The sequence below is a fragment of the Mandrillus leucophaeus genome, unplaced genomic scaffold, assembly GCF_000951045.1.
Source record: "Mandrillus leucophaeus isolate KB7577 unplaced genomic scaffold, Mleu.le_1.0 Scaffold796, whole genome shotgun sequence".
In the NCBI taxonomy this organism is placed as follows: domain Eukaryota; kingdom Metazoa; phylum Chordata; class Mammalia; order Primates; family Cercopithecidae; genus Mandrillus; species Mandrillus leucophaeus.
Window position 1 is genome coordinate 919101 of NW_012108652.1, and position 13477 is coordinate 932577.

A 13477-nucleotide genomic window follows, 5' to 3' on the forward strand; every position below is an offset into this window, starting at 1 on the left:
AAAACTGTACCATTATGAAATTCACAACTGGATATATGATGGACCAAGCCTCTTTCATAATACTCATGAGAACACAACTTGTTTTCCGAACCATTAGCTACACACAGAACAGGCTAATGTAACATAATTATTACAGAGTATTAATCCTTTTCCCCTCAAATTTGCTAAAAAGATGGTCGCCTGCATTACTTATCTTAATATTCTTACAACTTTCACTGCATTAGACATCTAATGAAATTGAATCTTCTACATGGACCTAAAAGAAACCTGAGGATACCTGGTTTTAGCCACAACTGTCTTCTCTAGATTGCAATTACACAATACATATGCAACTTACAGAAAACACCTTGGTGCTATTTTACTGCTCCTAACTATATGTAACAATTTCTGTGCTCACTTCGGCAGCACTTATACTAAAACTGGACCGATACAGAGATTAGCATGGTCCCTGTACAAGGATGACATGCAAATCCACGAACCCTCCATATTTTTTGTATATATATACCATGAATACTACACAGCCACAGAAAAAAAAGGATGAAATGATGTCCTTCAAATAAAATAATGTCCATGGATATAGTTGTAGACCATAATTCTAAGTGAATTAACACAGAAACAGAAAACCAAACATCCCATGTTCTCACTTATAAGTGCAAGTTACACACTGCGCACACATGGACATAAACATGTAACACTGTGGACTACTAGAGGGGGGAATGAAGGGAACATGGGTTGAAAACTACCTACTGCATACCATGCTCACTACCTGGATGCAATATTACCCATGTAACAAACCTGCACATATACCTCCAGCATCTAAAATAAAAGCTGAATTTTAAAAAGAAAAGAAAAATTTCCTCTCACCACGACCTTTTCCACCTTTTATTTTCCTCCTTTTAACAAGGTCAGTTTTTGAAGGGACTTCAAAGTCTCAAATATCTAGTGTACATACTCTTTTATTACCATTCTTTACCACTAGTTATACAGGCAGTTCCCCAAAACTGGAATGAAAAGCAAAACAAAACCCATGGACAATGCTCAATGCCATAAGAGGTAATCAAGAATAAAGAATTATTTTTCCTTATCCAGAAAAAGTTTATTATTAATTTCTCTAGAGATAATAATTCTAAGAATTTTTCCAGAAATTTATGGCAGTATCTTATTACCTTAGTTGCCAAAAAGTACCCTGAAGAGTTTAAGTTCAACATTCATGATATATGACTAGCACTGAGAGAATTACAGGTGAATGTATCTTCTTCCTACTTTGACTTTTCTTCCCAGATATTCTACAAAATGCATTACTTTTTTTAAAAGAACCCGATAACAAAATCAGATAATCGCCATTGTGTACTACAAAATATACTCTTATCATAATTATTAATTTGAATATTATCAAGCACCTAGATCTAACTACCGATCTATAGGGAATACAGGGGATACTGTTAAACTATTTTAGAGGGAAGTACTATGCAAAATCTAGATTGTAGAAAAATTCTACAGAACTGTTTTCCTCATCATATACATTTTAACAAAAAAGAAGTACCTATGGATAAACTCAGAGACAAATCAATTGCCATATATGAACCTAACTCAATCCTGATTTGAGTAAACGTAAAAAAATTTTTTGAGACAGAGAAATTCTGAACAGATACTGAATACTGGCATCAAGAAATTACTTGATTCTGTTGAGAGAGCAATAATTTCCTAAATTGTGAAAATTTTAAAGTGGGTTATTTATGATGGGGTCTCACTGTCACCCAGGCTGGAGTGCAGTGGCATGACCTCGATTCACTGCAACCTCTGCCTCATGGGCTTCAAGCGATCCTCCCACCTCAGCCTCCCAAGTAGCTGGGACCACATGCACCCACCACCACTCCTGGCTAATTTTTTTGTATCTTGGGTAGAGACAGGGTTTTGCCATGTTGCCCTGGCTGGTCTCAAACTCTTGAGGCTCAAGTGATCTGTCCCTCCTCAGCCTCTCCAAAGTGCTGGGACTACAGGCATGAGCCACCATGCCCAGGTGATACTAGTATTTTTAAAAATCAATTATTAGAAATACATAGAAAAATATTTATGGAAAAATGTCTGATCTGCTTCAAAAGGATAGTTACTGAGGGAAATGGGGATGATCAGAGATACATAAAAAGACTGGCTTGAGAGGAAAGTGAAGCTGGGGCTGGGCACAGAAGCTCACACCTATAATCCCAGCACTTTGGAAGGCTGAGGCGGGTGGATCGCTTGAGGTCAGGAGTTCAGGACCAGCCTGGCCAACATGACAAAACCCTGTCTCTACTAAAAATAAAAAAATTAGCAGGGCATTGTGGGGCACACCTGTAAACCCAGCCGCTCGGGAGGCTGAGGCACCAGAATCATTTGAAACCGGAAGGCGGAGGTTGCAGTGAGCCAAGACTCCATCTCACAAAAAACAAACAAACAAACAAAAAAAGTAAAGCTGAGTCATGGGTATAAGAGTTCATTAAATTATCCTATTTTTGTACATGTCTGAAATTTTCCATAACAAAAATAATTATGCAGTAAGTATATTCTTTCAAATGTGTGGCACCTATAGATTTACCATAAAATATAAATGTTTCGAAACACCAAATGCATGTAGCAATGTATTTCCTTTTATGCAATTAAATGTTTAAATAGATATTAGAACAGATTTTCCTTTCTGACTCTTTGGAAAGTCCTACTGTATAGATCCTGACATACAAAATTTATACCAGCTATGATCTGTTAATACTCTTCAAAAAGCAGCAGGGCCTAAAATTTAGTTCTAAGTTTCTTTTTTTGGCTTCTGTTAACTGTCATAATCAAATAATACCTTCATATCGTGGAAATCCTAACACTTAAACTTTTTATAATGTAACAGTATGATATACAGGAAAGCAATTAATGATGTGTTAGAAGATAAATTAGTCTTGTTACTCATCATTTTGGACATGTCATTAAATCTCCTTTTGCCTCCTAACGACACAGAATAAACTTATTCTAAAACTCAAGAATTGCAACTGCTCTACGACACTATTGTAGAGAAGGTGGGGGCACCAAGAGCAGGACACAGACATGGAAGTTATTCAGAATTAAAAGTTCAGAACATGTGCTCTGTGTACAGCTTACTTGTAATATTGTTTCTGTAAAGCACTCATTTCCATTCTTAAAATCTGCTCAACCTTGGCAGGAAGAGATTTTTCCACATCTTTCTTAACTCGGCGTAACAGAAACGGCTCAAGTTCCTTGTGAAGGCTTGCATAACCATATTCTCTCCCTTTGCCATGTTCTTCTTCAAAATCTTCCCAGGAAGAAAACCTTTAAAATTTAAGAAATTGGAACAATCACTAGAAAAAGTCAAACTGCATATGAGTTTTTTTTTTTTTTTTTTAGGAGAGTCATTTATAAACAAAATACTACAGATTTTTAGAATAAAAAATTAGCTAAAAACTTAGTTACTGGCCGGGCACGGTGGCTCACGCCTGTAATCCCAGCACTCTGGGAGGCCGAGATGGGCGGGTCACGAGGTCAGGAGATGGAGATCATCCTGGCTAACATGGTGAAACCCCGTCTCTACTAAAAATACAAAAAAATCAGCCAGGTGTGGTGGTGGGCGTCTTCAGTCCCAGCTACTCTGGAGGCTGAGGCAGGAGAATGGCGTGAACCCAGGAGGCAGAGCTTGCAAGCTTGCAAGCTTGCAGTGAGCCAAGATCGCACCACCGCACTCCAGCCTGGGCGACACAGCGAGACTCCATCTCAAAAAAAAAAAAAAAAAAAACTTAGTTACTTCTAAAAATTTCCCTCCCAAGAAGATGCATGATGAAATATAATTAGTTTTATAAGTTATGATTCTTGAATCAAGTGAATATGAAGTATTTTGAGGTATGGGAGTAATTATCACTAAAATATTTCTCAAAAAAAATACTTTTAAAGTTCTGGACCTACTGAAAAAGAACAAGTAGTGACCTTAGGGAACTTATTTAGCCTAGTCTAGTCTAGTTTTCCTCATTTAGAAAAAAGGATTGCCAGCACCTCATTGTTGTTACTCCTACTATTAAATACAAAGAATGTTACTATGTTAGTTTTTCAAGCAAGGTATATTTTGAACATGTGCAAAATCAACTGTTGTGATTTATAACACATGGCTTAAGTTTACTAACAAAATTGAAAAATTGAAACGGTATTACAAACTACCTGACCTCATTTTCCTTTTTTAAAAATTCTTAGTGATCTGTGATCTAATCTTTTAGGGCAATAAAAACTCTTACTGACCTTATTACCTGGGTTTCTTCCCACTAAATATAACCACACAAAACTATGATTAAAATTGTAAATTTGTCTTACTTTTCTGGCATAATGAAATGTAGCAAAGACCAGAGCTCTTTGAGGGAATTCTGTAGAGGAGTTCCAGTGATAAGAAGACGATGATTGGATTTAAAATCTATTAAAGTTTTATAGAGAAGGGAGTCATCATTCTTTAATCGGTGTGCTTCATCAACACCTATAAATGCCCAATTTAGACCTCCAAGGAATGCCTTAAAATACAAAAACAATATTTTGAGAGAAAAATGGAATTCAGATTTAGCCTTACCATTAAATCTGAACTCTATTATTAAAATGAAACAAAAATTAAAAACACGCTTTGTCTAATTTTCAAATAAAAAATTGTAATTTCAAGATTACAACACACAAGTAACTCAGCACATATTCCTTCTATGACAAATTTAACCACTAGAACGTAATATCAAGCTAAAGTTTTTATTAGCTTATAAACATAATTAACAGAGAAAAATCAGTAGTGTCATTGAAAATTTTTACAAAAGATTTTTAGCCTAAGCCCAATAGAAGCCTCTATTAATGTCAATATGAAAAAAAACTAAGACACAAATTCAGAACAGCATCTTATTCCAAGTGCAGGTACAATTCTTTGTACAACTTTTATGAACTGTAGAAATCTCTTAAACTTAGGTCTCCAAGTTACAGCAAGCCTGATTCCACTACTTAAGAGTTGTGTTACCATAGGCAAGTTCATTACATTCTTTGAGACACTCTTGAGTCCCGTTTTCTTTTCCATAAAGTAGAGAAAGCGAATATAAAGTAGATGGAGGAATTAAGTAAGGCAGTATCCATAAAGCCTTCATTGCTTCACACAGGGGTAGCTTAATCCTATTAGTTATCTTCCTTCTCTTTAAAGAGCTTACAAATCAATACACACTATAACAAACTAGTTTCATTAGACCGAGTTGGCAAGGTTTTTCTAAAAAGAGCCAGATAGTAAATATTTCAGACTTTGCGGATAAGTATATGGTCTCTGTTACATATTCTTTCTACGACCCTTTAAATGTAACCTTCCAAAAAGGTAAAAACCACTCTTAGTTCAAGCACCATTGAAAAAATAAGACCACAGGCTAGAGTTTGCTGACTCATGATTTAGGCTATTCTCTCACCTTGGCCACAGCATATGATAAAGAAAAAACTGATATACAAGAGACAAAAACACGTGAGAAATAAATACATACCTTATCCTTTAATAAAATTTCATAAGTTGTTAACAGTATATTAAATTTTAACCGTTTGGTCTGATGATGTGTCCATTCATGAGTTCTTATCTATCAAGAAATTTGAAGGACAATTTTAAGACAAACATCAAGCAAATTATACTTTTACTTACATATCTAAAAATAAAAATCCATTCAAATGTGTAAATGACTATTAATATATGTTTATGTAATAAAAGAGTTTTTGTGGTTTTTTTGAGACAGAGTTTTGCTCTTGTTGCCCAGGCTGGAGTGCAATGGCATGATCTTGGCTCACCACAATCTCTGCCTCCCGGGTTCAAGCGATTCTACTGCCTCAGCCTCCCGAGTAGCTAGAATTACAGGAATGCACCACCACACCCAGCTAATTTTGTATTTTTAGTAGAGACGGGGTTTCTCCATGTTGGTCAGGCTGGTCTCGAATTCCCGACCTCAGATGATCCACCCACCTTGGCCTCCCAAAGTGCCGGGATTACAGGCATGAGCCAGCGCGCCTGGCCTGAGTTATTCTTTATATAGTCCAAAATGCTATGTAAATCTTATAAATAAAGCATAAATACCACAGCATTTGTTAAAAAATGAAGTAAACACAATTTTAAAGCATATCTTTCACAAAAGGTCTTATTTAAGAAAACATTAGTGATTAATTCATTTAATAATGTAATGTTTATGGAGGAAATACGATGTCTGGGGTTGGCTTCACAGTAACTAGGAAAGTAGTGTGAAGAGGTATAGATAAAACAAAACTATCAGTAAATTTGTGAAACTGAAGATGAGAACATGAGGGTTTATTACATTCTTCTGTCTTCTCTCATGTATATTTGAAATTTTCCATTAAAAATGTAAAATATGGGGGCGTGGTGGCTCATGCCTGTAAATCCCCCCAGCACTTTGGGAGGCCAAGGTGGGTGGATCACTTGAGGTCAGGAGTCTGAGACCAGCCTGGGCAACATAGCGAAACCTCATCTCTACTAAAAAAACAAAAATTAGCCGGGCGTGGTGGCAGGCACTTGTAATGCCAGCTACTTGGAAGGCTGAGGCAGGAGTATCACTTGAACCTGGGAGGCAGAGGTTGCAATGAGCCGAGATCGTACCACTGTACTGCAGCCTGGATGACAGAGTGAAAAGAAAAAAAAAAGAAAAAAAAAAAAAAAACCACACAAAACCAGTCAAATATATATATGAAGTAACACTAAACCAAAACTGACTTTGTTATAGTTAATTAAACATGTACTGAGAACTTATTTGTGGCAAGTTCTATGCCAGAAACAAAGATTTTTATAAAGACCAAAACAAAACAAAACCCTTCATCCTTGTTAGGCCAAGAACAGTGGCTCATGCCTATAATTCCACCACTTTGGGAGGCCAAGGGAGGCAGATCACTTGAGCTCAGGAGTTCAAGACCAGACTGGGCAACACAGCAAAACCCTGTCTCCACTAAAAAATATAAAAAATTAGCTGAGTGTGGTGGTGTGCTCCTGTGGTCCCAGTTGCAATGAGCCAAGATCATACCACTGCACTCCAGCCTGGGAGACAGAGTGAAACCCCATCTCAAAACAACAACAACAACAACAACAACAAAAACGCTCGATCCCAAAGACAAGTACATTTTTATTTCTACATTTACAGGGAAACAACTTACCATGTTTCTGCTGTTAATGTCACCTAAATAAACCACAGCATTCATTTGAGAAGCCCATGTCTGAATTTCCCTTTGCCAGGAAGTAAGAGTGGAGAGCGGTACTACCAATAGAAAAGGTCCATATAATTGATGTTCATGAAACAAATAATTCAGAAATGAGATCGTCTGTATTGTTTTTCCAAGGCCCATTTCATCAGCGAGTATGCAACTATTTCCTCTACAAAGTTAAAAAAAAATTAGCATGGAAGAAAATATTCAAATATACAAAGAAACCTTTTTATATCATGTGTATATGTTTATATGAAGTTAAATAAAATTAATCTGATAGGTATTATACAGAATATATCACTTTTATTAACTACAAATAATAAATGTAAAGGTATTTGGGTACTCCATCACTAATGTTGTAAGAAAAGTAAAAGGAGATGACCACTTTAGGCCAGAAGAGGCTTAAAGATTAATAGTATTATGTTTAATCAATTATAAAGACAATAATGCAATTCATCTACTACTAGTAGAGTCCAGATATATTAAGTATTAAATAAGTAAAAAGCATATAGGAAGAACATAGATTAAAAGAAAAAACCTACAGCTAAATTGCAACTGAGAGTCAAAAAGTAGACTGGGGGCCACAGAGGACAGAAAAAAAATGTAGAAGACTAAACGGATATTAAAATAACTAGGAAAAAAGAGAATATTCCAGGAACAGCATGGGATGAGAATGGATATGCATTTTGATTTTTAAACAGAATAAAAACGTATTTTAAAAAGGCAACAATCAAGTTAAACTCAAACTCCACTGGATTTTCTTCCTAGTATGTAATAAATATTGTTTATATAAACTAGGAAATACAAAGAGTAGCGTATCAACTGCCAAAGTCTTATCCTTTATGTAAATGGAAATCTTTTCTGAATTCTGTATTGGTAAAATTCTTACTCTGTCAAATTAAATAGATGATTCAAAATACACTTACTTGCACCAAGAATGAGCAAGCCAATTTAAACCATTCAGTTGATAATCTCTTAATTCTAAGCCCTCATGTCCTCCAATATAGGATGGCTGCTTCTTCAGGGCTACAAATCTTGGCCTTTGTTTTAATACCTTCAGCAGAAATAAAATTATGTAGAATTATTAAATATAAGAAATTATACTAAAAGATGAAAGCCTCAGCTTTACCATAAATTCTTAACTTTCATCTCTCATCATCAAGCTCAGAAATTCCATTACTCAAAATGTATCTGAGGATTCAGTCAATACTGTTTTCTACTATTCTAACAAAAATGAAAAGTGAAATATTTTGCCTTCTTTTTTAAATAAAAATTTATAGAGAAAATTAAGTTCCTGCCAAAATATGAGTCTCATGTATATCACATGCAAAACCTATGTTAAATTGTTCACAACCATTGCTCCAGCCTTAAGCTACAAATAAACCATAAAACTGGCTTAGCTTACCATTCAATTTCTGAATTTCAAGTTATCCCTATGAAGAATGTAATTCTTTTAATAAGGAAAGAAAGTCTAGTACTATACAGATCTCAACACTATCACTAGTAACTTTGGGTAAGTTACAAGGATTCAGAAAGTATTGTGCAAGGTAGTTCTGGATACTTTCCTATATCCCTCCCTCTCCTCTTTCGCTACCTTCTAAGAAAATATCCACTATCTTTAATATTGAGCATATCTCTAGTTTCCAAGAGCTTTTTTCTATTTAGTTTCCCAACCCTTTCCAACAATCGACATAACCAACTTATCTTTCTGACATAGCGATGCTCAACAAGATAAAAGACAGTACAACATTTAAGAAGATATACTGACCAAAACACCGTTTACAATTTTTTTAAAAGAGAAAGTTTCAAATAAAAAATTATAAAACTAAAACTAAAAAACAAAAACACACAACAATTGCAGCAAGTTTACTTCCTGTAAGACCAATTAACCAAGAACTATTCTCCCTTAGTCTATCTGAAATCAGGATCCAACTGCTGTATTTAGGCTTGTAAATATTTATAATGCATAAATATATTTTTAATAATTTAAAATGTTAGACAATACTCACTTTGCAATCTTTAAAAGGAGTGGTTTTTGATTGGTTCCTGCTAAAATACTCATCAATGCACGCTTGAAACTTTTTGGAAATGAGAGCTCCATCTTCCCAGCTGCACTCTGAGTATGGAAGGCCCTGCCATTTGCAGTAATAATCAGGATAACCAGCCGCTGACTTTTGATTGGAATGAGCTGTGAGATAATCAGGCATTTACTTATTTTTTTTTTTTTACATTTAATCATCAAATGCACAATTCTTAGTAAAGGCTACATGAGTAAAATTTAGCTATCTAGTTTACAATACTGTTTTAGTAAGAGCAAGCTACTGTGTTTGATGTGTAAGTGGCAAATTTATGACTTTTTTTCAGATTATTTCAAGCATAAAAAGATAAAGTTTTTTTAACCAGAATCATTTATCACTAACCAATTATACGTTCCACTATTTGATACTGTTTATGTAGATCATCTGTAAGTTCTTGCTGGCAATTATAATATTCCACATCTTCTGGAGAAGCATTTTTCAACCTGAAAAATTATTAATCCGGGAACAGACTTAAAAATCTCCCATAAATAACCTGTCACTCCCCCAATCCCAACACTATTTGTAGCACAGAATCTTCCATTTTGCCACCGTGTGGGCCAAGTTCCAGTAATAAAGAAACTAACAGGAATAAGGCATCATTAATTTTTAACTAAAAATTTGTAATTTATAATGTATGAGACACTCTATGTGACTGTTACCACGGGCAGGTTTAGATAGGTACACCCCTAGGAGTTTTACCTTGAGATGGAATAAAATCATCCCTCAGTACCTGCAGGGGATTGGTTCAGGATCCTCTACAGATACCAGAATATGAGGATGCTCAAGTCCCTTACATGAAATGGCATGGTACTTGCAATATAACCCACACACATCCTCCCCTATACTTTAAATCATCTCTAGATGTTCTTAAAATACCTAACTTTACATTTACAGTGTAAATAGTTGTTACATTGTATTGTTTTTAATTTGTATTGTTGATTGTTGTTTTTTTTTTTCCCTCCGAATACTTTCAATCCATGGTGGGTTGAAACCAAGGATAGAAAAACTGTGGACAAAGACAGCCAACTGTATTATAAAGTCTATAGTTATTTTAGGCTATCATTTGATGTTACTACGTATTCTTTATTAACATAAAGGCTTAGTAATCTTTGAACTATTAAAAAAAAGTATGACATACAGCATACTTACCATCTTTTTGTTTCCTGATCTTTTTTCTTATAATTATCCAATTTTTTCATTCCTCTAACATTCTGCTGCTTGAGGGTTTCTTCTGTCTCCCAAGTGTTGTGGATATGGGACCATCCTTTCCATTTAATTAAATACTGAATCTCTCCTGGTTCTTTGTTTTTTTCAAAGCCTGCATTTGGGTCACCATCTGCTTCAACTGCATAGATGGTTGTAGTAGCACCAGTAGCTGAAAACAAAAGCATAAGATCCTTCCATGTAATCAATTCTGTTGTAGGATTATATTTCAACTCAAAATTTCAAAAATACGAACACAAAAACATAATACTCTTAAAGTATCAGGGGTATAGAAACTTATGGGAAATTCTATTGCTCATAAATAAAACTAAGAATTTCAGAATTATCTAATATAATCCCCTCCTTTTTCAAATTAGAAAAAATAAAAAGACAGAGGTCCACCTGAGATCCCACAGCACTATTCTATAATTATCCACAATATAGGAAATGTGGTCAGGTGGAGGCCCAGCGCGGTGGCTCACACCTGTAATCCCAGCACTTTGGGAGGCCAAGGCAGGTGGCGGATCATGAGGGCAAGAGATGGAGACCATCCTGGCTAACACGGTGAAATGCCATCTCTACTAAAAATACAAAAAATTAGCCAGGCGTGGTGGCAGGCGCCTGTGGTCCCAGCTACTCGGGAGGCTGAGGCAGGAGAATGGCACGAACCCGGGAGATGGAGGTTGCAGTGAGCCAAGATCGTGCCACTGCACTCCAGCCTGGGCGACAGAGTGAGAATCCGTCTCAAAAAAAAAAAAAAAAAAAAAATGTGGTCAGATGGTTATTAAGAAGATACTCAGGCTAAGCAAAGCATACTTTTATAAAACATAAGTAAAACAACAACAAATCCACCCTCTTAGCTTTCAACACTGTTGAAACATCTTTAACACTTTACTCTTTTTTTTTTTTTTTTTGAGATGGAGTTTCGCTGTCACCCAGGCTGGAGTGCAGTGGCGCGATCTCAGCTCACTGCAACCTCAGCCTCGTGGGTTCAAGCAATTCCCTTGCCTCAGCTTCCCAAGTAGCTGGGTCTACAGGTGCGCACGACCTCACCCAGCTAATTTTTGTATTTTTAGTAGAGACGGGGTTTTGTCATGTTGGCCAGGCTGGTCTAGAACTTCTGACCTCAGTTGATCCACCCGTCTCGGCCTCCCAAAGTGCTGGGATTACAGGGGTGACCCACTGCGCCCAGTCCTTTACTCTTGTAAATATTATTTAAATAAGTAAACAATAAATGGTTTTTAAAAAACTACCTCCTTTTCTCCCAATCCGACAATCCATAAATCTTTCTATGGTTTCAAATTCCTCTTCCTCAGGTTGAGGAACGTCCTCTCCGCAGACTTCCAATAGGTCATCAGAATCTGTTTTCATTTCTTCATCCTCTTTATAGCTAACATTAACAGTTGCTTGGCGACGAGAACTTCTTTTATCATTATCATAATCTTCTTCATCCTCCTCCTCCTCAGACGAATCAATCTGTCTCTTTTTTTGTCCAAGAATCTTCTTTCCATTTTTTGACTTAGATCTAGGAAAGGACAAGAAGAAAAAAAAAAAAAACCAAGATTTGAAAAACTATATACACAAAGAATGAACACCTTCTACAATCAATTTTCACCACCAAACTGAGACCATACCTATTTTGAGGTTTTCTGCTTTTGACTTTGTTTTTTGGCTCATAATCAGATTCTGTTTCATCACAACTGCTTTTATCTCTCTCTTCTTCAGATTCTGAATCTGAACCAGACTGAGACGGAGATCCTGACCCAGACATTTGCCAATCTTCACTGTAGACAAAATTTATAAAGCATTTTTATTTGTACTTATACAGCAAATTTTATCCCTAATACAAAGATGATCAAATCAACTAAACTATATTCCAGTTATTATCAAAAATACTGTTGCTTTTACTCATGCTAAAAATGATGAAGCATTTACAGAATAAACACACTCTGGATAATATTCTTCATAGACTTCTCTCACAAGTCTAGTTTTGTTTATCAGTTATACGTCAATGAACAGCAAATAAATGATATTTTAATTTTCACTATAGATGAAAATCTTGTAAAATTATTCTACTTGCCCTCTCAAAAAAGAGATACTAATCCATGCCATTTTAATTCTCTAGAGGCTGTGATTTTGAAAAACATCTTTTTAAACTGATTTTTTAAATAGTGCCCGTTCACTAAGAAAAGCTTACAGAAAAATGTAAAAACAAAACAAAAGCAACATTAGTACCATCTCAAACATTCAATCTGAGTACCTTACTTTTATTATTTTTAGCCTATTAAGTCTACTTCATTCCAATCAACATGTAGAGAAAAATAATGGATGTTAATATTTTGCTATCATAAGAAGTTCAAATGAAAGGCACATACTGAATTCTTATAAATACACTATATCCTATTTCAGCTATGCTTCTGCTTCATTGCTCTGTATCTTTTGCACCAATTGTAACTATGATGAAGGCTACATAAACAAGCGTATATGATCATATCTGCTTATGATAAAAACATAATAGAAGCAAATTTTTTACTTTGAGATCTTTTCAGGGCTTGCATGCCAAGAAGTCTCCATTTAATATTTTTATAACGGAAAAAAAAAAATGGATGATCCAATATACATCTATTAATAGGAGGATCAGAGAGATTTGCAGAAAGAGAAAGGAAAAAAAATCCAAAGATAAATGATTGACCTTTCAGAATAAAAGATAGAACAGACTAATAAAAGATATGAGTCTTCACATTAAAAATGCCTGAATCTTTTGGGAAAAGCAAGTAACCACTTTAATAGGCAGAATATCAAAGGCAAATAGGAAAATAAAAGTCAAGAAAATGGAATGTTTCCAAACCATTAAAATAAACATGGATTGGTATTTTGAAGTATTCTTAATACTTGCTGGGTCAAGATCTTTAGGAAAATACAGTGAGTTTCTAGAATGAGTTCTACAGTATGAAGTACATTTCACATGCAGCTGA

General features: G+C 35.3%; 1 protein-coding gene across 1 annotated transcript in view; it reads right to left on the reverse strand.

The window, feature by feature from the left end:
- CHD1 (chromodomain helicase DNA binding protein 1) overlaps positions 1–13477 on the reverse strand; it is a 74140-nt gene that overhangs the window by 36166 nt on the left and 24497 nt on the right. Inside the window, exons 5-14 of the mRNA XM_011967257.1 lie at positions 12137–12286; positions 11756–12027; positions 10449–10674; positions 9642–9742; positions 9231–9409; positions 8148–8275; positions 7174–7390; positions 5514–5603; positions 4339–4529; positions 3123–3312 (exon numbers count right to left, since the gene is read on the reverse strand). Of these exons, the coding sequence (XP_011822647.1) occupies positions 3123–3312; positions 4339–4529; positions 5514–5603; positions 7174–7390; positions 8148–8275; positions 9231–9409; positions 9642–9742; positions 10449–10674; positions 11756–12027; positions 12137–12286 (1744 nt within the window). The remainder of the gene's footprint in view (positions 1–3122; positions 3313–4338; positions 4530–5513; positions 5604–7173; positions 7391–8147; positions 8276–9230; positions 9410–9641; positions 9743–10448; positions 10675–11755; positions 12028–12136; positions 12287–13477) is intronic.